General features: G+C 52.6%; 7 protein-coding genes across 7 annotated transcripts; 5 read left to right on the top strand and 2 right to left on the bottom strand.

Moving 5' to 3' along the window:
* Positions 1–1,865: 1,865 nt before the first annotated feature.
* Positions 1,866–6,467, top strand: VPS10 (vacuolar protein sorting/targeting protein PEP1; the record flags this gene model as incomplete). Its single annotated transcript, XM_051433621.1, has 4 exons — positions 1,866–2,312; positions 2,362–2,552; positions 2,600–5,794; positions 5,846–6,467. 4 exons carry the CDS (start codon positions 1,866–1,868, stop codon positions 6,465–6,467), a joined length of 4,455 nt encoding a protein of 1,484 aa, XP_051292139.1.
* A 2,775-nt stretch (positions 6,468–9,242) lies between these two features.
* Positions 9,243–10,655, top strand: J4E90_004054 (uncharacterized protein; the record flags this gene model as incomplete). The annotated part of the gene is made up of 1 exon (XM_051433620.1): positions 9,243–10,655. The coding sequence occupies one exon, from the start codon at positions 9,243–9,245 to the stop codon at positions 10,653–10,655; it is 1,413 nt and encodes a 470-aa protein (XP_051292138.1).
* A 1,969-nt stretch (positions 10,656–12,624) lies between these two features.
* J4E90_004053 (uncharacterized protein) lies at positions 12,625–14,662 on the top strand (the record flags this gene model as incomplete). Its single annotated transcript, XM_051433619.1, has 5 exons — positions 12,625–12,672; positions 12,717–13,378; positions 13,491–13,701; positions 13,752–14,173; positions 14,230–14,662. 5 exons carry the CDS (start codon positions 12,625–12,627, stop codon positions 14,660–14,662), a joined length of 1,776 nt encoding a protein of 591 aa, XP_051292137.1.
* Positions 14,663–18,382: 3,720 nt separating this feature from the next.
* Positions 18,383–20,642, bottom strand: SDH1_1 (succinate dehydrogenase flavoprotein subunit; the record flags this gene model as incomplete). Its single annotated transcript, XM_051433618.1, has 4 exons — positions 18,383–19,826; positions 19,875–20,039; positions 20,097–20,389; positions 20,601–20,642. The coding sequence occupies 4 exons, from the start codon at positions 20,640–20,642 to the stop codon at positions 18,383–18,385; spliced, it is 1,944 nt and encodes a 647-aa protein (XP_051292136.1).
* A 1,245-nt stretch (positions 20,643–21,887) lies between these two features.
* Positions 21,888–23,028, bottom strand: RPL3 (60S ribosomal protein L3; the record flags this gene model as incomplete). Its single annotated transcript, XM_051433617.1, has 3 exons — positions 21,888–22,143; positions 22,192–22,865; positions 22,918–23,028. 3 exons carry the CDS (start codon positions 23,026–23,028, stop codon positions 21,888–21,890), a joined length of 1,041 nt encoding a protein of 346 aa, XP_051292135.1.
* A 727-nt stretch (positions 23,029–23,755) lies between these two features.
* On the top strand, positions 23,756–25,544 carry PAB1_1 (Protein phosphatase PP2A regulatory subunit B; the record flags this gene model as incomplete). Its single annotated transcript, XM_051433616.1, has 6 exons — positions 23,756–23,799; positions 23,908–23,948; positions 24,025–24,122; positions 24,176–24,827; positions 24,877–25,472; positions 25,521–25,544. 6 exons carry the CDS (start codon positions 23,756–23,758, stop codon positions 25,542–25,544), a joined length of 1,455 nt encoding a protein of 484 aa, XP_051292134.1.
* Positions 25,545–26,417: 873 nt separating this feature from the next.
* Positions 26,418–27,617, top strand: J4E90_004049 (uncharacterized protein; the record flags this gene model as incomplete). The annotated part of the gene is made up of 4 exons (XM_051433615.1): positions 26,418–26,480; positions 26,527–26,552; positions 26,603–26,960; positions 27,012–27,617. 4 exons carry the CDS (start codon positions 26,418–26,420, stop codon positions 27,615–27,617), a joined length of 1,053 nt encoding a protein of 350 aa, XP_051292133.1.
* Positions 27,618–27,762: the final 145 nt, after the last annotated feature.

Here is a 27,762-nt window from a genome sequence, read left to right as displayed (position 1 = left end):
GAAGGCAACCCGAGTATCTTTCGAACCTACGTGCTCGACGTTTTGGAGTCAACGAAGAGCTGCTCTATGGACGAGGAGCCCAAGAGCTTTTTGAGTCTGGCATGCCACGTCGACAAAGCCTTCGTGGAAGGCGAAGAGCCACGAGTCATCGTCATCACCCCTAGGTCTTCGTACGGTTCGAGCTAGCGTACCCGAATCATATCAACGCCATCCGAAGCGTCCTGAGAGACAACGTTTTCAAAGACGTTAGTGAATATGATGATAACCATGTGGTAGTTGTGGCTTATGATCGCGGAATGGGTGAGGATCCAAACGCGAACCCACCCCATGAAGGAGGCGATCCAGAAAAGTATTCGTGGCTGGATGGCAAATTCATGCTACAATTCGATCCACAGCATGAGACAGACAGGGCTGCATTGGAGTTATGGGCCGAACAGAGTTCGCAACCCGTTTTCTCTACTCAATGGTCATTCTCACAGACTGTGAGCATCACAACTACAAGCCCACCGACAACTACAACGAGCAACGTTTATACAACAGACTCGTCTTCTTTCACAACGATCGCGACTCCACTAGCTTCAGGTGTACCGAGACCCGGTATCAGTGGGATCCCAGGGTGCGCCTACGTGATTGCACAGAACGGACAACGCTGTGTCGAGGACTATTGCAACTGCGGAGGTACCGTGGCACCCTTGTTGACCATGACCGTAGGCAGTACCCTGGAACTCAACTGCGAATACTCAACCCAACCAAGCTGGAACCGCTGTCCAGGCGACCCAACAGCGTCGCCAAAGTCTACGTCTGCATCGCTTACCACACCGTCTCCAACGCCCAGTCCACTTTATGAACAGGGTATCTGCAGGCTGCATATAAAGGAGTCAACTAGAAGGCGTGGGCCTGCTGAGTTGACTCTGGCTGTGTTCGACAACAGCGGCCATGCTCCACTTTCTTACAGTCATCACGATGCTATGCGTTTCGGTGATATTGCTGTGATCGAAGACAGTAAAACGATATTAGGCTATCCAATTGAGGTCCACTTGGGCGAACCGGAATGGTTTGAGGATGTGTATGACTCTCTTAACATTGTCATCACTTTTGGCGATGTCGCGACCGTGTCTTTCCGAGATCAGGATGCATCGAAGTACCCACACTGCAATGTTGGAGGGTGGGATCGCAGTCTTTTTAGTCTCAAAGCGCCCGTAAGTTCATCAACGAGATCTCGTGCATGAGTTGAATCTGGAAGTGTACTAACTAAGCTATAGAATCGTCAAGCAGACTGCTTCTGGGCGTGTTGAGCGGCGGAGTTGATCAATCAGGTGGGGCTCGTAGATCCACGGCGAGTGAGCGCGCGGAGGATCAGGCTCATGTAGTCGTAGTCGTAGTCGTAGTCACCGAAGCGTAGTTTCCGTTTCGAAGACGATTAATGATGAAGTTTGTGGTAGTGAAGTGTTCCACGACTGAGACGTGGGTGAAGGCGCCAGTCGCGTGCTGTTTCCGGCAATAACAGTGACAGGGATGGTGGGTGCGGCGAGAAGCCGCGGAAGCCGTCACGACGCGCGGGAGGGCTGCTTGTGTACGTATCTGTCCAGTTGGCAGCCCATCATCGCGCAACTGCGCCTCGCAACCTCGAATCTGTTGCATTCTCCTGCATTGTTTCCCAGCCATTTCTACGCTTTCGCTGCAACGTTTGCGCGCCGGTTACGCCTACGCCACCACGGCGCATCGACTGTTTCAGACTGCCAAGCGTCATCGGGGCTGCCATTGCATAGCTCTGAGGCTGTGATTGTTCCCGCAGCCAGCTGTTCTTTCGCTTTGCGCTTTCACCAGACCCCATCACACACGTTTACGCTCGCCTCTATGCAACCATGAAATACAACAAGGGCCTCCTGCTGCCCGCCCTGCTGGCACTAGCATCCACCGCCGCCGCGAAGAAAGAGGACCCGCTCGTTGCGGTGACGCCATTCAAGAATGATCTCGTCAACCTCATGTACTTTGACGATTCCGGCGTCGCCTTACTCCAGGAACTCGAGACGGGTAGCATCTGGCGGTCGCAAGATGCCGGCAAGGGCTGGGGCAAGATCGACGAGTTGCGCGGACTGGGCATAATCAAGAGTCCGTATGACAACAAGGTCGCGCTGGTCCTCGGCGAGAAGAAGCATTGGATCACGTACGACCGGGGTGACAACTGGGACAGCTTTGAGACGGAGCTTCCGCCGTCGCCGCAAGTACCCGTCAACTGGCATGCGCAGGACAACAAGAAGATCATGATCCACGAGATTGAGAACTGCTTCACTGCGCCATGTCTTGGGCGAGTATGTGTTCTATGCCCTTTGTAGCAATTCAGCGACTGACCCCAACCAGACATACTACACAACCGACGGCTTCAAGTCAGAGCCCAAGGTCCTCGTTGACGACCGCCGCATGTGCCAGTGGGCCAAGGGCGCCGAGCGCTTCCTCGAAGGCAAGGACAAGCACGACGACCGGATACTGTGCATTACAAGAGGCAAATACTCGGATAGGTCAAAGGACTTCAGGCTCCTGATATCCGACGAGTGAGTGGCGACGGGCTAGAACCGCAGGCAACAGCTAACAGGCGCAGTTACTTCAAGAACGAGGAGGAGCCCGTCATGTCCTCCGGCCGGACCGTCCAGGGCATGGCCAACATGGCTGCTGTCAAGGGCTACATCGTCGCCGCCGCCAAAGCCGAGCACTCGAGCGAGCTCGCCCTCTACGTAACCCAGGACACCGAGACATGGCACCATGCCCAGTTTGGCGACCACAAGATTGAGGAAAACGCATACACTATACTCGAATCGACCAACTACAGCATACAGGTGGATGTCACGACTTCCAAGTTCGTCGACATGGGCAACCTCTACACAAGTAACTCAAACGGAACCCACTTCACCAAAAACGTCGAACACACGAACCGCAACGAGGGTGGCTACGTCGATTTCGAGAAGATCGCCAACATACAGGGTGTCGTTCTGGTCAATACTGTGGATAACTGGAAGGAGGTGGAAAGGTCAGGCCGGGGCAAGAAGCTCAAGTCGCGCATCAGTTTCGATGACGGCAGGTCGTTCGAGAAGCTCACAGTCAAGGGCAAGGACACGGAGTTGCACCTACACTCTGTAACCAACCTGCACAACAGCGGGAGGGTCTTTTCGAGCCCAGCACCCGGTATCGTAATGGGCGTTGGAAATACTGGAGAGTACCTGGGCAAGTACACCGACGGCGATCTTTACGTCTCCGACGATGCGGGTCTCACTTGGGAGTTGGCTCTGGAGGAGGCTCACAAGTACGAGTTCGGCGACCAGGGCTCCGTTCTAGTAGCCGTATTTGACGAAGGCGACACCGATGAGATCAGGTACTCATTCAAGCACGGACGAAAGGATACCTGGCAGAAGATCAAGCTCGACTACAAGATCCGCGCACGCGAACTCACGACCCTACCTGACTCGACGAGCTTGAAGTTCATGCTGTACGCATCCAAGAAGAAGAAGGAAGGTGGCGGCCGAGAACATGTCATTATACACCTCGACTTTACCGATATGATGAAGAAGTGCGGCGACAGTGACTTTGATGACGAATGGTCTGTGCGCAAAGATGCGGACGGTGACCCGAGCTGTGTCATGGGCCACAAGCAGTTATTCCGCAGGCGCAAATGGGACGCCGAGTGCTTCGTTGGAGAGGTCTTCAAAGACCCTACACCAAGCTTCAAGCCATGTGATTGTGACATGTACAGGGACTACGAATGCGATTTCGGTTTCACGCCCACTGGAGAAGGCAAGGACAAAAAGTGCGAGCCTGACAACACATTCCGCCTCCCGAGCGGCGCTTGTGAGGGTGACGCGAAGACATACAAGGGTAAGTCGGGATGGAGGAAGATACCCGGCGACCAATGCAAGGGCGAAACGGACAGAGACAAGGAAGTTGAGCGCGAATGCGACGACGCAGAGAAGCCACCACCAAAGAGTGATAAGATTACCAGCGAGATCACAAGGTTCAAGGGAGGCGAATTCTTGGAGCAATACTACCTCGAGGGTAACACCCAGAGTGACCCTGAGGGTAATGACCGGGACAAGGATGAAACAGTCGTTATGTTGACCGACGAGCGAACGGCTTACATCACTCACGACCATGGAAAGAAGTGGAAGAAGGCTGTCGATGATGAGGTCGTTCGGATCTATCCTCATCAGTACGACAACAACAGGGTCTACTTCCTAACCGCCGGCAAGAAGTTTTACTACTCTACAGATCGTGGACGTCATGACAGTATCCGCTCTCACGAGGCACCCGTCATGCCCAATAAGGAAAGGCTGCAGATCATGCAGTTCCATCCCAAACAGCAGGATTGGGTCATCTGGATGGGCGGAAAGAACTGCGACAAGCTCGGTGACAAAGACTGTCATACTGTAGCCTACGTCTCACAGAAGAATGGTGAAGAGGAAAGCTGGGACCCGCTTGTACCTTATGTCAAGAAGTGCGCCTTCGTATGGCGCGAGGCCGGTCGAAGTGTCAAGGAGGAGCAGGTATTCTGCGAGCAACACACAAACGAGGAGATGAGCGCTCCACTTGAACTCATTTCCAGCGAAGACTGGTTCAAGAAGAAGGATGTCAAGTTCAAGTCTGTTGTAGAATTCGCGACCATGTCCGAGTTCATCGTTGTCGCAACAAAAGCCGATGATGGCACCCTCCACCTGGATGCCAGTCTCGACGCCAACACCTTCGCCGATGCCAAGTTCCCTCCCAAGTTCTTCGACGTCCACCAGACTGCCTACACAGTTCTCGATAGCTCCACTCATGCAGTCTTCCTCCACGTGACAGTCAACCCAGCACAGGACCAGGAGTATGGCTCTATCATCAAGAGTAACAGCAACGGCACGTCTTACGTGATGAGCCTGAGCGCCGTCAACCGGAACACAGAAGGCTATGTCGACTTTGAGAAGATGCAAGGTCTCGAGGGAGTTGCTGTCGCCAACGTCATTGTCAACGTCGATGAGGTCAACAAGGGATCCAAGAAGAAGAAGCAAAGTCGTATCACACACAACGATGGCGCGGACTGGGAAGCTCTGCAAGCACCCGAGAAGGACTCGGAAGGCAAGGCATATGACTGTGACGTTTCGGATAAGAACAAGTGCGGTCTACACATCCATGGATACACCGAACGCGCCGATGCTCGGGAGATGTACTCTTCCCCGACAGCAGTTGGATTGATGCTTGCTGTCGGTAACGTGGGCTCAGAGCTGACCACCTTTGGCGAAGCTAATACGTTCATGACGACCGACGCAGGCATTACCTGGACAGAAATCAAGAAGGGCACCTACGCCTGGGAGTTTGGCGACCAAGGTTCCGTCATCGTCATTGTCCGCCGTGGAGAAGACACCGATCACGTCTACTACTCGCTTGACAGCGGTGCGAAGTGGAACCTATACCAATTCTCCGATCACAAAATGCGCGTCGAAGCCATTACCACTGTGCCCAGCGACACCTCTCTAAACTTCCTCCTTTGGGGCAAGGATAGCAAGGAACTTGTTGCTGTCAACCTTGACTTCTCCGGTCTACCAGAGTTCAGCAAGCCTTGCGAGCTCGACGAAGAGCATCCCACAAGCGGTGATTATGACCTCTGGACCCCACAACATCCTCTACAGCAAGAGGAGCCACAATGTCTTTTCGGCCACGTAGCGCAATACCACCGCAAAAAGAGAGACGCCAAATGCAAGAACGGCCAGCGTATCGACAAGATGCACAAGATTGCCCGAAACTGCTCCTGCACCAGACGGGACTTTGAATGGTAACACCCACTTCCCACTTTTGACAGGCGACATAAGTTAACATTCAACAGTGCATACAACTACGAACGCGATGCAAGCGGCGATTGCAAGCCCGTTGCCGGTCTCGAACTCCCTGAAGCCTCAGCCGTATGCAAAGACAAGAATGTGAAAGAGTACTACACGGACGTCCGATTCCGCAAGATCCCCCTCTCTACCTGCGAAGGCGGCCGAGAGCTCGACAAGACGGGTGACGTGCAGCCTTGCCCTGGCTTCGAAGAGGACTTCCAGAAGAAGCACGGCATCGGCGGCTTCTCGCTCTTCTTGGCTATCATCCTTCCTTTTGCTGCCGCAGGTGGTATCGGATACTATGTGTGGAAGCACTGGGACGGCAAGTTTGGTCGCATTCGCCTCGGCGATGGCAATGGAGGTGGAGCGTTCGACTCGGACCAACCATGGGTCAAGTATCCCATCGTCGCGGTATCAGGCCTTGTAGCTGTCGTCAGTGCGCTACCCCTACTCGTGGGAAGTGTGTGGCGATGGGCGGCTGGCAGAATGGGTGGCGGAGGTGGCTACGGGGGATACGGCCGGACGTATACTTCTAGAAGCAGTTTTGCGCGTGGCAGGGGTGACTACGCGGTTGTCGATCCCGACGAAGGAGAGCTGCTGGGCGATGAGAGTGACGAGGAAGTATAGAGGTCCTGTTATTAGATGATTAAAGATGGACATGGGAGACTTGGTATTGGTCATGGTCATGGTTATGCTAGGTCGGTTGAAACGATGGGTTTGGGGAGGTGCAGGGTACGATAGGATCGAGTTTGTACATTCTTTGTATCAATCGAGCTGTTTGATGGCTATGTAAATGTAACGCGATATTCTCTTTCTGAATGAACTACGCATGTTGCAGTGCCGACTGAAGACTGCGCATATCACGTGTCCAATGCAAGCCTTGGGCTTCAGTGTTTCTCAACCATCGGAACTCAGGAATTTTTTAACTCAACAACCAAAGTACACCACAGTCATGTTGAACACTGCGCATAACCTCCTGCACAGGCAGAGCTGCATACCTTGCTTTGGCGGGTTCACGGGTGGCTAAAGCTTATCGCTTTCGCGTCTGTCAAGATGCTGTGCGTCATGAAGAGAGTTTAGTGTGCATCGCGTAGAATTCTCTACCCCAGCCGTTGGGCAGATAGAGTAACGGTGCGGTCTTCCGTGGTGCATCGACAATCTAAAGTCCGACATAGAGCGACCCCAACCACGACCATGCTGCTCCACAGTAAAGATCGGAAAATTTGACATTCCCTACCAGTGTTCGCCATAACCCACATAGTTTCTGCATCGTTGGCTGAGGTAGATTGGATCCTGTAGATCTCCATCTAGTGGCGCGATGGAAACTTCCCCATCCATCTCCAAGCGAGGGATTGGTAGTGTGGTTTCAAGCGCCGCGCCTAATCCCGACTTGTGTGGCCATGATTCGAAGACCAAGCCACGATGCGGCGCACATAGATTGAGGGTCTCAGTGGTCGTCGTCCTGCGACCAGGGCATCCAAACCAATCTGCTGGGCCTTGCTGGACGTGAGGCGCGATTGTGGTCGATGGGCCAAAAGTAGGCCGCGGATCAAACATTGTCATCTTGTTTGTTTCTGACAGCTTTATGCCTCTTTCTTTGACAGGTGAGACTGCTCTCTACAGGTCATGGTTGTTTATGCCGCAGTTCTTGTTGTTCAGGCTGAAGTGGTCTTGTAATTGGTGGTGCGTGGGTGGTGTTTCTTATGCGTGCTATATCTGACATCTCGAAACAGACCCTCGGGTGGTACGAGTCGAGGACGAAACGTTGGGGAACTGGACGCTGTGTTCAAGGCACTACGGCAAGGGCGCACGTCGTGAAGACGCTTCTGCCAGTACTCGGGGTGTGTGGCTACTGCACGGGAATTAGTTATGCACACAGACGCGGTACAATGTGCAGTGTGAAGAGTCGTCTGTTCCCAGTCACCGGGTGTGTAACGCCATCAGTTCGTACGAGTCCCCTTAATAAACATTGAAACGCCCCATTCGGATATGTGGCTCTGGGTGTTTAGTTTCCGGATGGTGGACGGCTTGACACATTGCGGAGAGAGACCATTGTGTCGCGTCAAACTATGCACTCTCGACGGTGGCGACTGGATGCAGAGAGAGGAAAAGCCGTTGCGGTGCCGAGTGGCTCAGGCATTGACGCGTTCATAGGACGCCACGGCTCTGCTGGCGGTCGTGCATGATCTTTGGACGCGCAGACGGGCCCCTTGGCCGTGCGGACTGTTGTCTGGATTTTCTTGCGTTGAGTGCAGGTTCATGCATCATGTGGGGATTGGCCCTGGGCGCTTGCCTGGTTTGGGTTGTGACGCAGGCCCACGCTGTTTCAGAAGCGGACAGCCAATCAAGCTCGAGACGGCTAAGGCTGCTCCTTCCCTCTGTGTCAGTCAAACTACCAACGCGGCAGGGGCGAGTGTTTGCATTCAATTTCCGCATCGCCCATTTCAGCAACTCGAAAGCCCGGGAACGGTATTGTGCGACCAACAACGGATTGGTGCGCCCAAATAAATGAATGTTGGCCGTGCAATACAATGTTGGCTATTGGCCAGTCGTCGCTCTACCACGAACAATCTCCCGAGGCGCCCCAATGGTGCGTCGAGGGTCCCTAGGGCCCGCTCTACCCCTGGTTAGCGATCTGATGCAGACCGTCGCGGCTTGGCTACCGGCGCGCAGTAGTGAATTGGGCCTGGTAGCTCGCGGGAACAAGCCCACAGCCAAGCCGTTTCACATGCGGAGGCTCCAACGATGAGCTTGGTGATTATGGCCTGGACACTTGCGGAGCGAGTACATGAGGCCGTCTCGTCCGCCTGGGCAGGTTCCCATCACTCCTTCCCAACGGTCTTGGTCCTTCTTTGCTCCTACAACCCCACATTCACTTTCCATTCATTAGGAGTGCTCTGTCTCTCTCTTCAACACTCATTTTTTTCGTCCCTCACTCACTTTGCTTCCCTTCACCACCCTCCCTTTCTTCTTTTCGCGTGCTGGCACGTCTTGGCCGATACGCCTTCCTCCTCAGACACGTCCTGCCTGATACACGACTCCGTCGCACCTGCACGTTGATGTGAGTATCCTAGCTTTTGCCAACCCAAGGCTGCCGCACATTGTGTGCCTGCCCTACCCCAATCTGCCGTATACCTCGACCCCACACAGCGCTATTATAGCCCTTTTGTATGCTTGTCTCAAAAGGCGCAGCCAACACCGCTTATGTTCACGGTTATAAACCGACAAAGACGGTCGCTGGTCCACCGCTTCACTAGTCGTTTGTTCACAGCAGGCCTGTCACTGACTTGCACCTCGTAGCGTTCCTTCCACATTCATTGCCAGTGACTACCAGGCTCGCCCCACCTTCGTTTCTACTCCTCCAACAACTTTTTACCGGACCGGATCCTTACCGTAATCAACATGAAGTCTTTCTTCGCTATCGCCGCCGGTCTTCTGGCCGCCAGCGCTTCTGTCTTTGCAGCTCCTGGACCCAGCAACCCCGGCTACATCAGCAAATACTCTCTACCGGCGAACCATTCCGGGGATGTCAAGGAGTACATCATTACCTTCTGGCGTAATGAGACTATCCCTAGGCCCGTCGATGAATACCTGGATGCCCTATCTCTCAACAGGAACGAATCACTAGTATACGAATCCGAATGCGAGGACCCTAAGATCTTCATCGTGAAGATGTGCGACGAGCACGCCAAGATTTTCCAGGGCATGACTGAGGTGAACATTGTAGAAGAGAAGGCCGAAGTCAAGTCTTTCGCAGAGCAGCAAGGCGCTCCCTGGGGTCTGCAGCGAGTCTCGAGCGCGGCCGGCGCTAAGGGATCCCCTCAAGACCAGGACTTTGTCTACTCTTTCGATGATTCAGCCCTCGGTGCCGGAGTCGACATCTACGTTATCGACACTGGCGTACGCACTTCCCACGCTGTGTTTACTGGACGCGCTTCTGAAGGTTTCACCGCCACTGGTTCTTTCGTTGACGGTGATGGTCACGGCACTCACGTTGCCGGTACCGCCGGTGGCGCTAAGTTCGGTGTTGCTCAAGGCGCCAACATCATCGAAGTCAAGGTCCTTGGAGACGATGGCTCTGGTGCATCTTCCGACACCATCAAGGGTATGGATTGGGTCATCACCAACCACAAGAAGCGCAGTGCACAGCCAGGCTTCGTCGGTTCTATCATGAGCATGTCTTGGGGTCTTCAGGGTACCGCTGGTTCAGTCGATGAGATTATTCAAGGTGCTTCAGCTGCTGGTATTCACGTTTCGGTTGCCGCTGGTAATGACGGTATCGACGCTTGCGGTAGCACCCCCGCTCACCTTGGTGGCAAGAACTCCAACGTCGTCACTGTCGGCTCCGTCAACATCGACAACGAGATCTCTACCTTCTCCAACATCGGTCAATGCGTAGACATCTACGCTCCCGGTGAGCAGATTCTCAGCTCCTGGGCCACTGGCGACGCTGTCATCAACTTCCTCTCTGGTACTTCCATGGCTTGCCCTCACGTCACTGGTGTCATGGCCACCCTCATGACCCAGGATGTCGCCGGACTTGGTCAGAACCCCGCTGCCCTCAAGGCCAAGCTCCTCCAGACTGCCCGCCAGGGTGATGTCAAGGGTAACACTGCCGGAAGCGCAAACCTCCTCCTCAGCAACGGTGTTGATGGCAACGTTGCCAAGCGTCTTACCAAGAACTACGTCGTGCCAGACCACAGCGGTCTGAACGGTAGCCCAGCTGCCCGCGCCGCCGCTGCTGTCATCGCTAAGGACATCACCCTCGACAAGCGCTTCCAGCTTCACTCCCGGGAAGCCAAGCTTCGCTTCTAGAGCAAGCAAGAGCGCATTACATGAGAGCATAGCGATTGCATGATACCCCTCATTGTTGGTACCTCTTCGAAAAGTTACCGCGGCATTTCTGTCTCATCTTTGGGCTCTTCAAGCTGCCCCATAATAATCCAATGTACCTGCTTCAGCACGGACTGGTCTCTTTTTTTGTCATCAAGTGGGGAGTGTGTGTCGGATCTTAATTTCGCTGTCAATACTTTTATTCATCGCATTGACCGGCTGGGGTGAAGAAGGACATTGGGTAATGGATGTGTACGAAGTGATCCTGCTATGAAAGATCCCATGCGCAGCCACACCGGTGGGCTTCTAAGCCTGTGTATTACATAGACGAATCTAGTCATTGTACATACCAACTTTTGCATCTTATCCATGTTTGCATTCGATATCTGTGAAGAATAGCACGTGCGGCTATGGCTGCCATGATCCAACGCACAGCATTTCACACTTGCTGCGCTGCCAGCGACGAATTCACTTCAGCGTTACACGGCGAGCACATGTCGGCGCCTGTAGACAATGGCCCCACAGCCATTCGAAGCATTTATGCACCGCCACTCTGCCAAGCTGGCGAAAAGCGTTGCAGGTTGCACGTAGAATACTCGCCTACCAGGCCGCCTGCCTGACATCCCCGATGCTGGACGTTGATCACACGGCAGATTTTGGTAGTGTCTTGGCCAAGTCAGTGCGGCAAATGCAAGCGAAGCCGGTCAACCCATGCTTCACTTTTTCGCAGATCAAACTGGTCACGTGTTGGTCCATGTGCGACAACTAAACTCCCATGCGCAATGCACTGTGCTAAGAATACCACGTTCTAGAAGACAGCGAAGAATTTCTCAAAAGAAGAAGAGTAGCCAAGGGCTATACTTTGGAGTTCAATGTGTGTTACCGGCCCATGTAGAACGGCCGAGCGCGGGACATTTCTGACCCCGAAGGGTTCATGCACAGGCGGCTGCTTGGACTCATCTACAACCTAACATCTTCCGACGTCTTCAGCAACACCGCAGAGCTGAGCACTGCGTCACAGCTGTCGCTTCTTTTGGTGATGGACGCTTCCGCCTTCCAAGTGGCCACGCGACGTCGCTGCCACGATCCCTTTGGTGGACTTCGTGATGGCGCTTCACACCTTACCCAGGTAGATCCGGGTGCCGTTCTACGTGGCGCGGTCGCAACCAGATCCTCTGCATCAGCACATCTTCATCGGTGCTATAAGCTCAAGAGACGACAGTTGCTCCAGCATCCTCGGGATGTCGGACCTGTTCTATCTGTACGTACGCGCCGGCATCGCGCTTGCGGTCGCCTACGCGCTGACCATACCCACATTGCCACGTTATTGACGCCGAGCACGTCCTGCGCACTAAAAACGGCTCAAGAGATACTCTTTACGGTATGAAGATCGCGAGTGCTTGTCTCGAGGCGCCAGGAACGATGGTCGTCGTTTCCTCGGTATTCGTTATTCGCCGCATCGCTTTGCCAAGCATCGTCGAGCAACTGTGCCTCCTTCAGATTGTACATTGCAGTAGATCCGATGCTTTTCGTAGCAGAATGGCACGGTATTTAGTAGATGCAATGTATCGCAGTAGCCTCCTTCAACACAGCGGTTCGCTTCACTTTTCATTTTGATCATGGATCTTTTTGGATACGGGACGTCTCTTGAGCTAGATGCGAAATTTGTGAGAACTGGCGCATGGTAAGTTCAACTCGTTGAAGTTCCGTATCATAGCTCGGAAACCTTTACTGACAAGTTCGCATCTAGGACTAACCAGGATGATGGGCCCATCCTCGGAAGAACGATAACGACTGACACGCAAACTGGCAATCTTGTCGTTGCGCTACTAGCTATATTATCAACCCTTGGTATGACCAACTAGGGTATGATTCGACGTATCCCTAATAAGATCAGGTACGGCACATCTTTGGCATCTGATTGCATTTGCGATCCATCAAATTCGAGCCAATGGCCATCCAACAGATGCTTTGTTCCGGCAACAACAAGCGCTGCTCCGTACGCTTCCGACTCCAAGCTCAGTCATTGCTGAGGCACTAAAGCTATATTGGGCTTGGAGGAAAAAGGCCGATCGACCCTTCCTACGGTCAATATTGTTGGTACTCATCGCCATGCTTTTCGCAGCGATAACGATTACCGCCTCCATATTCTCCTCTCTCATTGTCGACACTGGAACGGTTACAGTCATGGTAGATTCTCCGAGTTGCGGACAAGTCAACGTCACTGGAACAGTATGGCGGCCTTACGGACAGCTGATTGACAGAGCTGCTTCTGCATACACTCGGGAATGCTACCGTGATGGCCCACTACCTCCAGCCTGCAATGTATTCACGCAACCCAACATACCGTTGAACGTTGAAAACGTTCCTTGTCCCTTCAATGACACCATGTGCGATACCAAGGACGCCGTTCGTATCGACTCCGGCCTCATTGATGTCAGCAAAACTTTCGGACTGAATCTCGCTGCTAAAGATCGTGTATCCTTTCGCAAGAAGACTGAGTGTACTGTTCTACCGGTAGAAGGATACTACGATGTCGTTGATCTGGAAGAGAGGCCTATGTGGAAACCCGATTATCGAGAGATCCTGCCAGGAGAACAGGTTGCCGTCTTTTTCTACGGGCCAAGGACACCCCTCGAGACTGGAGAGAGCTACATAGTACACCTTATTGCGTCGAATTCTAGTGGGAACCCATGGGTGCCTCGGTAAGTCAATATGATGATGGGTTCTGTTAAGGGTTCAGCTGATTTAAGCAAAAAGCGGCCTGCAGTGGTTTAGAAAGAAGGAAACCATTGCCCTATCAAGTTGGATTCCCAGGAGGGGAATTGAACCTGTCAACCCCGAAGAAGCGGAAAGCGATATCATCTTGAAGCAGTTCTTTGGTGGTTCCCTCTCTTTCGAAAAGCCGATCAACGACCCGCTCTATTCTTCACATAAAGAATACGAAAAGGTTGACTTCTCTACTGGCGAGACATCTATACGCTATCAGGCTGATCATCCTAGCAAGGCGGTTGCATGTACCCAGAACGTGAGTCAAGAGCTTATTTTCACACAGCAACATCCACTAACAGCCCACAGTTGCAATACTGCCATGCAAGGGATGGCAAAGACGATTGGTGTACACCAATGGAAGGTGTACCCCATCCCCTCCATATCGAGCAGGATTTTTCGGAAGCAAACGAGGTGCAGCGGGCGATATTAGAGCTGTTGATCAGGTCAACGTGGTTGCACCCAACCTCGGACGTTTTATCTTGCAAGGTCAACACAATGATATCTTTGAACGAATTCACAGTTAAAGACATACCGGACGACTTCTGGACACAGGAAGTACTTGGCTGGGAACAAGAGACTTGGGGCGCTTTGCAAGTCATGGTATCGCGTCATGCTATAGGGCCCGAAGAAGGCGATCCTTCGGCAGATGGATACCGCATAGAGCCGAAGACTGAGGGCGAGTGGACGCTTTGTGGGGCGCAGAAGATGAAGAAGACTGGTGGATTTGTGTGAGTATCCTTGCTCCACTGCAAAGCGTTTGACAACATTTACTAACTCATACCAGTAACATCAACGTCTTCGGTCTCTCGTTCATCATAGCCTTCTCCGTTCTCGTCGCAATCATCGACATCACACTCCTCAAATTCCTCGTCTACCTCACTCGCTTCCGCCGCGCACTCGGTCCTCGCATCGCACGCTGGACACAAGATGGAGTATGGCAGCTTCAGCGCCGGGCCTATGAGGGGGAAGGCCACCGCAATTGGACTGATCTGGAAAGCGAAATTCCGCTCATGGAGAAGGGTCATAAGCTCAAGGATCTACCGATCATGTGGCGGCCTGGCAAGAGTCCGATGATGGTGCAGACGTCTTCGTTCGCTTCTACGAACTCGATGGTATCGGAGCAGCAGTCGGTGAGCGAGTTAGCGGCGGAGGATGTGGAGACCGCGCCGGTTGTCACTGGGCCGCAGAGGGGCTGGTTTAGCTTCGCGCGACGTTAAGTCTTGTAATTTGGTTGCAAGCGCCCGAAGTTCATCATGACTTCATGATCAAATTGAACTTTTTATAGCTAATTACTCAAAGATATTTCTCTCCAACCTTCGGTTTCGTTACAGGTTTCGATGAAAGCGAACAATGATTTCCCCCTTCAAACATGTTACCCTCCGTGACGCCCCACTGAACAGGTCGCAAGTGAGGATCGACGTCGTCTGGTGGTGGATGACATGCCGCACTCATGACTAGACTACAGGATGCCGCAAAGGGTATTCGAACCCTCATCTGTCTTCGCCCTATCCATGCTACGGATCCTACAAGGACGTAAAAGCAGAGAATCAAAGTTATAAAGCTTATTGCCGAGAACCCGATTGCAGACTGAGAATTAGCCTGCATGATCTTTCCCTCTCGGTCATAAGCGTCGATACGCACGATAAAGATGCTCTGGGATAATAGCCAATGTAGACCACCACTCACTGCAGCTAGAGGGAGGGACCAGCGATATGGTAGCTGGAGGATGTACTTTTCGCGTTGGTCCCCGACAGGACGAGTTACACGTAGGCCTTTGCGCGAGACTGCCAAGTTATTCCACTCCGCAGCTCCAGCCATAGCAGTACATTCGCTATTAATTGCGAGATAAAAGTAGGACAGCACCAATTGGGCGATATTGGCAAGCCACGCGTTCAAAAGTGTGGCCTGGGCGGACGTTTCAGTTTGGCGGAACGCGGTAAGGCTTGCGGATCCCCATCTTGGACTTGTGAGTCCTAGAGTCGAGAGTAGTATCACTAGACCGTAGAAGAGTGCACAGCCAATTGCATAGCTAGTAAGACGTTAACCTCGCGCTTTTTTAGTTAACAGTTCCAGGTGAACTTACATGGCATACGAGGTATATACTCGGTCTCTGTCGAGGGCAGTGGAGTATTGACTGCGTCGTTTGGTCCAAAGATTGCCACATTTACGAATTATAATCCCAAGTAGATCTTGATCCTCTTTTGAAATGTCTGTGACAGCCCCAACTTTGGCGATGACTTCGTGTCTGGTTGATACACACATGCCCCTGGTCGTTAAGTCGGGGTACGCCAGAAATGAGGCTGCTCCATCTCCGACAGTAACAATATAGTCCAGGTTTTCCATGAATACCACCCACAACATCGTAAACAGCTTCACGACGTTACAGACGATCACAATCGCCATGAAGGTGAGACTTAGCTCGATGCGACTGGATGTTTTGACGTGATACTCTGCAAATCCGTGAGTGTAACGAGCCCAAATCTGGTTGCCGTCTTCCGTAGAGGCGGTGATTGTCGAATTAATCCTGACATACGTCCAAGTGCCATTGATGATACTTCGGTTGAGGTATAAATCGTGTTCTATTTCAAAGGGCCAGGATGCGTTTGGATTCCAAAGTACTTCTGGACCGCTAAACGGCCAGCCATTCTCACCCAGTTCTGGAAGCTCCGACTTATTTCCATGAAAGTAGCCGTCGATCGCAAGGTACAAGTCTCCGTATTCATGGAAACTGGTGTCCACATGGTATGCACTGTCTATTCTGCTATTGTCGAGTGTTACATTGCGATCGTCGTTGGTGGCTGTATCAGCCTGAAGTGATAGACTCTCGTACTCAATAGAGTCTGTTGGTAGCAGGGAGATGTTGTACTTATTGTCTGCTCCGATGTAAAAGACTGCAGAGTTGTAGCTGAGACTGGTAAGCCATCAAACTGATCCGATGAAAAGTTGATATAAACCTACAATAAGTGTATAGGTATAGAGGACATTACCATGATGATGCACAGAAGCTTCCGTCGGGTTGGGATATAACTGAAGTTATGAACGCTAAGAATCCCGATATCAAGCCAATGGCGTGCAGAGTGAGCTCGATCAATATCGCTTCTTGTTGGCGAGCTCAGTACCTGCATGGTATAGTTAGAAGCAGCTAGAAGAACTGTACTGAGCGCATTGATCACGATGTGGATAGCGCTAGACCACCAAGACATGTCTTTGGCCTTTCCAGTTGACAGCACGGTAAAGTTGTCCGCAGAGCCGTGCCGTAGTGAGCCGAACACCAGGATGCCTATGTTGCAGCAAAGAACAAGCGACGAAGCAAAGGAGCCTAATAGAACACCCATACGCCAACCGTGAAACCGGCTGTTCGAAGAGACGTCTTTGAATCGGCGGCTGAGCCACTGAAACGGCCAGGTTATGTCACGAATGACTGGTAGTTTCCAGAAAGCTTTGACGACCACGTTGATCTGGTGCATTCTTTGGGTGGGCCGATCATCGTCCGCTTCTGAAGAGGATGAAGACGTGACTGACGAAAATGAAGACCTGGCATTCTGGATTTTGAGCAAGGTCTGAGTGTCTGGATTGCCTGTTCGGTATAATCTGTCTGCCTGTAAGCTCCACCGGAAGATGATGATGGTATGAACATAGCACTTACGGATAGTACGTCAGTTCAGTTCCTCCATCGAACGCCTCTGCACCGAAAGAACAGGGCGATCTTTCGGATTCAAAGTCTTGATCATCATCTGGCAGATACGATCCTGTCGATGATGAAGTTGACCAAGAGCGAGATGTCTGGGACAACGATAATCGGCGCCCTGCTGACCCAGAAGTAACAGAGGCTATGTGGTGGTCTTGGAATGGATCCATAATAGCTCAAAAGCCTTCGATTCCTTGCCTAGAAGTGTATGCCAGATTCCACGAGGTCAAAGTATTGATATTATAATAACGGTGCCGCATTCAGCGAGGAGAATAAAATGGGAGAGAGAAACAGTGTTCGCCTTTTGACATGGAACTCGAGTAACAATTTCATCGGAGAAGGCTGGGAAGTAGCCTCTAATAAGTTCAAGCCCCCCATAAATTTCTTATCGAGAAGGCTGAAGCATGGCAGACTTAGAGCCATTGTGCCGCCTGAACTCGGCTTGGTGGCGGCTGCGATAGACCTCCGGCGCAGATGGGGGCTGATGAACGTGCGTGAAATGGGTTCTTGCAGAGAGCTGAGGGCCTAGCTGCGGCCTCCCTGGACAATGCGTGACCAAAATAGGTGTGCCTATGTGCAAGCATTCTTCGCGCATTCCGCCTTGGATATCACAACGTGTAAAAACACGGTTTCTGACACAGGCTCCACCATGGTGATGTGCCAGAGAGCGAGAAAGTCTGAAAGTCTTGTTATTGCCATGAGCGGATCCCCATCTGGCGTGGTGACAGCCACTTCAGCCACTTCAGCCCTCGGGTAACGATAGACCAGGCTAGAAGCCAGCCTTGCCTATACACGGCAGGAGCCATGTTCAGTTCGCGATGAGTGTGGGTGCACGAACGTCGAAGCGAAATCCCTGTTCCCTGTTTGGTTGAGACCGTATTCATTGCCCGGCCTTGAAGGTGCCGATGCTCGTGTTGTGGTCGAAAAGCTGATGTTGTGCTGTGCGGGTGAGTATCGCACTTGCCGAGAACGACAGCCCCCACCAAACAATACAGTCAGGCAGGGAAGGAGTCCTCCATACACCAGGACAGACACATCATCCACCGACAGCTGTGTTTCGGAGCACAACACCAGCGAGCGCTTACACTTGTTGATACAATGGACAAAATAGACCAATATGAACTTGAATGATTCGATTCTCAATCCTAAACGGCTTTCGCTCTTAAACATGCTAAAACATGCAATCCATCATCCGATGTACATAGAATACAAAATACATCCCTCATTTCCTTTCCAAATTACCAATCCTCTAGTATGTACGCTTGAATGGTGGTACAGCCTTGCACTCAGCCTCGTCCAAAGTGGTACCAACAACCTTCCTGTAACCTAATTGAGTCTCGCCGTGTGGCTTCTTCTGCCACGACAATGTGTGCTTCATCCACTGGTCATCGTCACGGTCGGGGAAGTCCTCACGGGCGTGAGCACCTCGTGACTCTTTACGGTTGGCGGCGGATTCGGCAGTCTGTACGGCGCAGGTGAGGAGGTTGCGTAGCTCAAGGGTCTCGACAAGGTCGGAGTTCCAAATCATGCTGCGGTCCTTGATACCAACGTTGGCGAAGTCGGCGTCGACGTCGTGGATCTTCTTGACACCCTCGTCGAGCGACTCTTGGGTTCGGAAGACGGCGACATCGGTCTGCATGACCTTCTGCATCTGGAGACGGACCTCGGCAGTCGACTTGGCGCCGTCAGATGTGCGGATCTGGTCGAGGACGGAGATGGAATCGGCACCGGCATCGGCGGAGACGGGGTCAGCCTTCTGGCCGGGGCTGAAGTTGTCGCGGATGGTGTGAGAAACAGCACGACCGAAAACGATAAGGTCGAGTAGGGAGTTGGCACCGAGACGGTTGGCTCCGTGGACAGAGACAGAGGCAGCCTCTCCGCAAGCGAACAGACCTGGGACGACCTGGTCGTTACCCTGAGCGTCTTGGGTGATGACCTCACCAGTGTACTTGGTGGGGATACCACCCATGTTGTAGTGCACGGTAGGAAGAACAGGGATGGGCTGCTTGGTGACATCGACACCAGCAAAAATGGCGGCAGTCTCAGAGATACCAGGTAGACGCTCGTGAAGGACCTCGGCGGGCAGATGGCTGAGCTGAAGGTAGATGTGGTCCTTCTCCGGTCCGACACCACGGCCCTCACGGATTTCCAGGGTCATAGATCGGGATACGACATCGCGGGAGGCAAGATCCTTGGCAGTGGGTGCGTAACGCTCCATGAACCGTTCACCCTCGGAGTTGAGAAGGTAACCACCCTCTCCACGGGATCCTTCAGTGATCAAGCAGCCAGCGCCGTAGATACCAGTGGGGTGGAACTGGACGAATTCTAGATCCTGATTGGGAAGACCTGCGCGAGCAACCATAGCCATACCGTCACCAGTGCAGGTGTGGGCGGATGTGCAGCTGAAGTAGGCACGTCCGTAACCACCAGTGGCCAAGACGGTGTTCTTTGCGATGAATCGGTGGATGGTTCCGTCTTCCTGGTTGTATGCGACAACACCCTTGCAGACGCCGTCCTCCATGATCAGATCAGTGGCGAAGAACTCGATGAAGTACTTGGTGTTGTGTCGTAGCGATTGTCCGTACAGAGTGTGGAGGAGAGCGTGACCAGTACGGTCGGCAGCAGCACAGCATCGGTATGCTTGGCCACCCTTGCCGTACTTCTGGGACTGTCCACCGAAAGCACGCTGGTAGCTGGATGATGTTAGTACTCTGCACAAACTAGAGCTGGTTTGACCCTACATCTTGCCATCGTCAGTTCGCGAGAAGGGGCAGCCGTAGTTCTCAAGTTCGATGACGGATTGAGGCGCCTCTCTTGTCATGTAATGAATGGCGTCCTGGTCTCCAAGCCAATCTGATCCCTTGACAGTGTCGTACATATGCCACCGCCAGTCATCCTCGTGCATGCTACACATATCCGTCAGCTGCTGTTATACCCATCGCATGTTTGTCCAGTCCACCTACTTTCCGAGCGCGGCGTTGATACCACCCTGTGCTGCGACTGTGTGCGATCGAGTGGGGAAAAGCTTGGATATACAGGCTGTGTTGAAACCAGCTTCAGCGAGACCGAATGCCGCGCGGAGACCAGCTCCTCCAGCGCCAACAACAATGGCATCGTATTCGTGGTCGATGACGGGGTATTTGCTCGAGATGAAGCCTGACGCTTCCTTCGCCCTCAGGTTCTCGGTAGCGAATATGCGCTGCGCTGGCCGGGTGGAAGAGAAGGCTCGTGTAGTTGGGCGGAAGCTCCTCGCGAGCTATGAGGCGAGCATTAGCCATTGAACAATAAACACTCGGAAGAAGACGTGGAATATCCAAGGGCATTTTCCAGCACTGCGAAAGTGTCGTGTCGACATGCGACATTCTGCCAACGCCATGTGGGATGTGGCACACGCCTCGGTGCGGCGGATGCCGGGCTTGTCGACCGTCGACTGCGACTGCGTGGGTGGGAGGGCTGTCAAAACTCACCTGGCTTGCAAGCTGCGTACGACGCATCCTGAGACAACTCATTTTGGCGGTAGCCGAAGAGCGGAGAGTATACAACGGGAGTGCGAAAGGTCCTGGTGGATTTGAAGTTGGAGGTCAATGATGGCAGTTGCGACCTACGGCGTTACTTACCAACTAAAATCGGAGCGCGCTAATTGGGTCGGTAGGCCTCGGCTGCATTGCCTCCCAAGTACCTGCCCTTCATTCCGGCTTTTCTTCTTGATGAACGTGATGCATCTTTGCCTCTATTGCAGGGTCACGCAGTCCATATAGGCTATCAACACAGAGGCTATGGGTTCGGGTGTACTTTGCACAGCAAGGCCCTTGGCGATTATAGACATGATCCCATCAACAAACTCATCCCACATTAAATTATTACACGCTTGACAGCCAACTTTCGGCTTTGGACATTCGGGACAATGATGGTACCTGCGAAGCACATGGCAACTGCTGTCACTTCGGCTGACTCATGCACCTTGTCTGGGCCGACAGTTGTTGCCGCTGGCGCTCAAGATGTCGAGCCTCATTCGTCGTCGTCATAGACCTTCTCACACGATCACAACGTTGTTCCCCAGTCGTTGTACCAGGGAATTTTCTCCGCACGTTACGTTGCTAATATAGGTGTCGCTACTACCGTTAGTACACCATTCTTATTTACTCCAAGACCCTTTTTGTCAGCCGCATCAACGTCTGAATTGCGCATGTTCATACAACCTTCTCAAATCCTCGTTACAAGTACATGGGATGACGCTTGCAAATCGACATTATGTTAGCTTTATTAAATCAACTCGTACAAAGGAAAAACATTAAACATTTACCTCTTAAAAGCCTACATTGCCGTGGAGAATATCTAAACTTCAACTATTACACCAATGTCTGTTTGCACGGGTGACATCCCACGCTGTCTTTTCTGCATTCTCGGTTCTCTCACGCAAGTCGCGCACGGACACACACCATGGTCAAATTCCCACCTTATACAGGTGAAATGCTGAGCAGGTCTGGAGCCTACATCAGCGTTAGATCTCCCACTTTGCAAGTTTTCATGTTGATGTAGACTGCGGACCTGTTTAGGTTTTTCCTAGGTTGACCAGCGAGCGCCACTGGGAGAGACGGTTTTCACGCATCACACATTGATAACACATATTTGAATTGGGGAATCGTTGAATTTTTGTTCAATCGCTCATGACTGGCATCCATATAGTAAACCTATCCTCTGCGCCCAAGCCCGTGAGAAGAAAGCATGCACTCCGTAGCACCATCTCGAGACTTCTAGGACGAAGTCTGGAGGTCCTTCTTGAGGACACCCTCATATTGCCTCTTCTCCGCCGGTGTCTGGTAAGCACCGTGACCGAACTTGGAAGAGGTGTCGATCCACTTGAGCTCGACCTTCTCCAGCGCCCTCCTGCTGGTGTGGGTGAACATGGACTTGCGCAGGGTCATGACGCGCTTCTTGACACCAGGGCAGTTACCCTTGAGGAGGAGGAAGTCGTTCTTAACCTCACCGTAGCGGACGAAGCCACCCATTCTGATTTGTGTTAGTAGTGATTACCGGCCAGTGTGACATATGACTTACGGTGTGATGCGCTTCTTGGAGACGTCGAACTCGGTGGAGGCGTTACCCTCATCCTCGCCCTTGCCGAGACGGTAGATCTTGTGGTTGACAGAGGTACGGTGGTGGTAACCCATCTGACCAGCACGGGCAACAGTCCATTGGACGTGGGCCGGGTGCCAGGCACCGATACAGGCGACCTTACGGAGACCCTTGTGTGTCTTACGCGGGAGCTTCTTGGTGCCCCATCGGGAGGTGACACCGTTGTATCCGTGACCCTTGGTGACGGCGATAACGTCGATCATCTCGTTGTCCTCGAAGATGGAGCCGATCTCGATGGGCTTCTCGAACAGACCGTGGGCGTACGAGACCTTGTCGGCGATGCTGCCACCGTTGACCTGGATCTCCATGAGATGGGCCTTCTTCTGCTTGAGCGGGGTCTTGTGGATCTGGGTGTGGGCGAGAACGCGGATGACGGTGCAGTACTTCTTCATGCGCTCGAGCTCCTTGGTGATAGACTGGCCGTTCTCCTCGGAGTGCTTCTTGGCGTACTTGGTGAAGGCCTTCTTCTTGCTCTTGTACCAGTTGCGGTAGAAGCGGCGCTTGACCTCGTCGCTCAAGTGCTCAGCCCAGACGGTGGTGAGCGAGCGGAGACCACGGGGAGTCTCGATGTAGCCGACAAGACCGACAGCGATCATCTGCGGCCGTGTTAGTAGTGCGCCAAAATTGCTCGGAATTGGCTGTGCGTACGGGAGGAGTCTCGATGACGGTGCAGGCCTCGACAATCTCCTTCTTGTGCAGCTTGGCACCTGGTCGGTCGAGATCGCGGACGATTGTGGTCATACCGGCCTTGTAGCCCATGGCGGCCGTCAGGTGGACGGGCTTCTTGGGGTCATCCTTAGGGAAGCTGGCAATTGCAGTGAGCAGGCTGTCCGACAGTGGGCGGTGGTGACATGGGAATTTACCTCTTCACCTTACCCCGGTGACGGGCGGCGCGCTTTCGTGGCAAGAATGCCAGAGACCCGTGGCGGGGGGCTTCGAACTTCCTGTGTGACATGGTTCGATTCCTGTGGTTAGTTGGAGGAGTTGGAGGAGTCGTCAAGGAAAAGTCCTCTTGAATATTGAGGTTGACGGAGGAAAGTGCGAGCGGACGGCGCTAGTACAAGTTAGCGCGCCTTCCGACCTTGCTTGCCAAGACACGTCCACGGATCGCAGTTGCCCCACGTTAGAGGCAGTGAAGGTAGCAACAACACACTTGATCTCTGTAACGTGCGCTGTTGCCCCCTACGTCGTCGCCCGCCCTCGTCATTCCGCCGCCGACTCGATTCCGCCGGAGCTTCAACGATCAGCCCGCCCAACCGCCAACCCCGCCATCGGCCACGGCCAGCAGACACCGCTCCCACTACATCATTCCCAGCACTCACTCACCCACCACCCTCGACCTTGGCGGCGCTACCTCACCCGGGCCCCACGACAAGCTCAACAGCTCGCACACTGAACACCCATAGTACATTGCGTACGAACACGACAGAGCACTCGCTACCCTTGACCGCACGCCGCTGGTGTCCCGCAATCCTTGTCCAGAATCATGGTAGAAGCCGAAGGCAATCCCACGACGTGGAAATTCACCCAGTACGTACCGCATGCTACACATCTCCTTTAGGCCCCTCAGCTCAGCTCGGTTGCTGCTGTGCTCGCCACTAGCTCAAATCGCACTGGAAACGCCACTGACTGGAGCAGGTGCTTCGGCGACAAAGGCGATGTTGAAGACATAACCGAAGGTACGTACCGTTTCTTACCGTTGCGCTCTCTGTACATTCATTAATACCTGCATGCAATTGCTGACAGCGAGCGCAGCCGACATCATCTCAACCGTCGAGTTCGACCAGACGGGCAACTACCTTGCAACCGGTGACAAGGGCGGTCGTGTGGTTTTGTTCGAGAGGAACGAGACGGTATGCCCTTCTCTACTATGACCTCGCGCTGGTTCAAGACTGACAAGATGCAGAAAAAAACCTGCGAATACAAGTTCCACACCGAGTTCCAATCGCACGAGCCTGAATTCGATTACCTGAAATCTCTCGAGATCGAAGAGAAGATCAACAAGATCAAGTGGTGCCGCCGGCAAAACGCTTCACACTATCTGCTTTCCACAAACGACAAGACAATCAAGCTATGGAAGGTATTTGAAAAGTCGCTGAAAGTGGTGGCGGAGAACAACCTGTCACACGAGTTGACACCTGGAGGTGGGGTTGCTGGTGGAGGTGGTCCCGTCAGGAACCCGAATGCACAGTTCCGCAGCGCCACCGATCTGAAGCTCCCACGGCTCACACATCACGACACAGTTGTCGCCGCAGTACCGCGAAAGACGTATGCCAACGCACACGCCTACCACATCAACAGCATATCAGTCAACAGCGATGGCGAGACGTTCATTAGTAGCGATGATCTGCGAATCAACCTCTGGAACCTGAACATCCAGGACCAGAGCTTCAACATCGTCGACATCAAGCCCGCCAACATGGAGGAGCTGACGGAGGTCATCACCGCTGCCGAGTTCCACCCTATCAGCTGCAACTGGTTCATGTACGCAAGCTCTAAGGGCACCATCAAGCTGGCCGACATGCGCGAGAGTGCTCTATGCGACCAGCATGCAAAGCGTAAGCCGTCCGTCTTTCCGCCTCAGCTAATACTAACCTCGCTCTACAGAATTTGAGCAAGAAGAAGATCCATCTTCGCGATCGTTCTTCTCTGAGATCATCTCATCCATCTCCGACGTCCGGTTTTCACACGACGGAAGATACATTCTGTCACGCGACTACCTGACTGTCAAGATCTGGGACGTAAACATGGAAAAGACTCCGGTCAAGACCATCCCAATCCATGAACATCTCCGACCGAGGCTCTGCGACACCTACGAAAACGACAGCATTTTCGACAAGTTCGAGGTTGTTTTCTCTGGGGATGCGAAGAATGTCATGACTGGTAGCTACAACAACAACTTCATGATATACCCATCCGATAACGACAAAGACACCGAGGTAGTTTTGCAGGCCGACAAGTCTGCATTCAAGGCGAAGAAGGTTGGAATCCCAACACCCATGAACTCGTCGACAAGCCCGACAGGCAGCAACACAAGTAAGAAAGGTGGCTCGAGGGCCGGCAGCCCTGCTGCTGGTGCAGTTGGACAGGGCCAACGCATGAGGAAGGAGACGGACGCAGATCAGATCGACTTCAACAAGAAGATCCTACACATGAGCTGGCATCCATTCGAAGACAGCATCGCTATAGCAGCAACAAACAACGTAAGCAGGCTTGTTCTCTTCACATGACCAAAATCTAACATCCTACAGCTTTTCGTCTTCTCCGCATTGTAGGGGTAGTCTTGGTTCGCGAACATCGCCACAGGATACATGTAAACAGGAGCATCAGCTTGTTGGGTTTCTGGTCATCTTTACTCTTCCATCTTCCTTTCAATGTTGGCAGCAGCCTGCCAGGCGGCGCTAGGATGATAGAACAGGAGCATTCTTGGCGAATCGGCGTGGGAATGCAGATGAGGAACGACGCAATGTGGTTTAACGATCGGGTAGCCGCAGAGCAGTGTAGATTGCAACACCACTATAATGACTCTGAGTGGTGCAGAGAAAGAACAAAAGAAACTCTCATCAACAAGTCTTGGTCCCACCTCTGCGTGAAACAGCGCAGGACATATCGCAGATGCTAAAAGACTGCGACAAGCACATGACAACTTTGTATGTGCTTTGCATTGTCGTGATGGACGTGAAGCACCCATATGCTCAAAATTGTTAACATCTTTCGTAAATTGTACGCAAAGATACCTAACGAGGCTCTGTTCTAGAAGTTTGCTTGATTCGGCAGTACCTAGGTTGATCCCGTTAGCGCCCGCCGTGAGGCTCATGACATCCCAGACTTCCACGTTGCGTTTCATTTCTCTAGATTTCTCTCAACGTTCACCATACTACAAGCCATGATTAATACATAAAGGTTTATGTACAATCGTACTCACTTGAGCGTTTTCTGTATGTTACCTGTGCGATGGAAGATGGTTTTCGCGGAATGCGCTATGCGATTCTGCACTTGCCAACTTACTGTCATCTAACGCTCACCTACGTCACCTTTCTGACAAGCAACAGCTCCACCAACTTTCGCTTCGAAAAGTGTACACGGCCGAATTCCCGAACAATTGCCTAGGTAATCTGTGCCACTCCTCACGCCACGCGACTGCTATCATGGCCGCTCTTGCGCCCGTTATCAGCAGCTTTTCGCTCATCTTCGGAGGGTGTTGCGCAAATGTAAGAAATCCACAACTGTTATGATGCCATTACTAAAGTCTGAAAGGTGTATTGTCTGGAAGCAATAGTAAAGTAAACAACGTGTAGTCCCTAGTAACAGCACGAGATCTGACACAGCCCAGGCAAGAGCCTGACAGTGGCCTACTCATTACGCTCTTCCAATTCGTGTTTACATGTCTCTCGACATTGCACTACCAGTTCGATCCAAACGGTCGTTACTTCATGCGGAGTTCGCCCGTGCCATTTCGCAAATGGTGTGTCAGCGCTGCGTTGTTCTTCACGGTCAACATGCTGAACAACTGGGCTTTCGCATTCAACATCTCAGTCCCTGTTCACATCATCCTCAGAAGCTTTGGTAGTGTGACTACTATGGCGGCTGGCTGGTTCCGTGGCAAGAGATACACACCTCTCCAGGTCTTCTCCGTTGCGATCCTGACGCTAGGTGTCATGGTGTCAGCATGGGCAGATGCACAGTCAAAGGTACAGTAGAGCGATCAACGACTTATCTATAGACGCTGACCACGGAACTAGGGCAAGAACATGGATGCTTCGAGCTCCGATGAGTCGAATTCCTCTCTACAAGCTGGTCTTCTTATCCTGCTCATCGCACAACTACTCTCCGCATGGATGGGCGCCTATGTCGAGGACGTCTATAGTGAACATGGCAAGGACTGGCAGGCCAACCTCTTTTACTCCCACTTGCTGTCTATCCCGTTCTTTGCAGGATTTGCACCGGTCTTGACGCAACAATTCAAGCGCCTGCAGGCCTCGCAATCATTCGAGGTCCCACCGAAAATCGCAGAAAATCTCCCGCCAATCGTCAACAGTATCTTGGCCTCGACATCACAGCATGTTATCTATCTTACTGCCAATGCCCTTACACAACTACTCTGCATCACCGGCGTCAATATGCTCAGCGCCAACACTTCCGCCGTTACTGTTACGATCGTGCTGAACATCAGAAAGCTGGTAAGCTTCTTGCTCAGTATCTGGATATTCGGAAACCAGATGACTGGATTGATGAAAGTCGGCGCTGCCATGGTGTTTGGTGCGGGCGCTCTGTATGGGTGGGAAACATCATATCGCATCCCGCAGCAGAAGAAGTTGGAAGCCGAAAAGGGAAAGAAGGGCCAATGATTCCAGAGTGTTACCACTCGATCCGCTTTCTAGGACGCCTCGAGGCGAACACCTCAATGAGGGGGCGAACTGAACACCCTAGAGCCTACATAAACGCTAGATCTCCTAATTCGCCTCGATGATCGTAATGTAGTCTTTAGACCCG

Source organism: Alternaria incomplexa (assembly GCF_024043165.1).
Source record: "Alternaria incomplexa strain BMP 0042 chromosome Unknown scaffold_5, whole genome shotgun sequence".
Taxonomy (NCBI): Eukaryota; Fungi; Ascomycota; class Dothideomycetes; order Pleosporales; family Pleosporaceae; genus Alternaria; species Alternaria incomplexa.
Note: the sequence above shows the minus strand (reverse complement) of the source record. Positions and strands in the feature narration are given on the sequence as shown.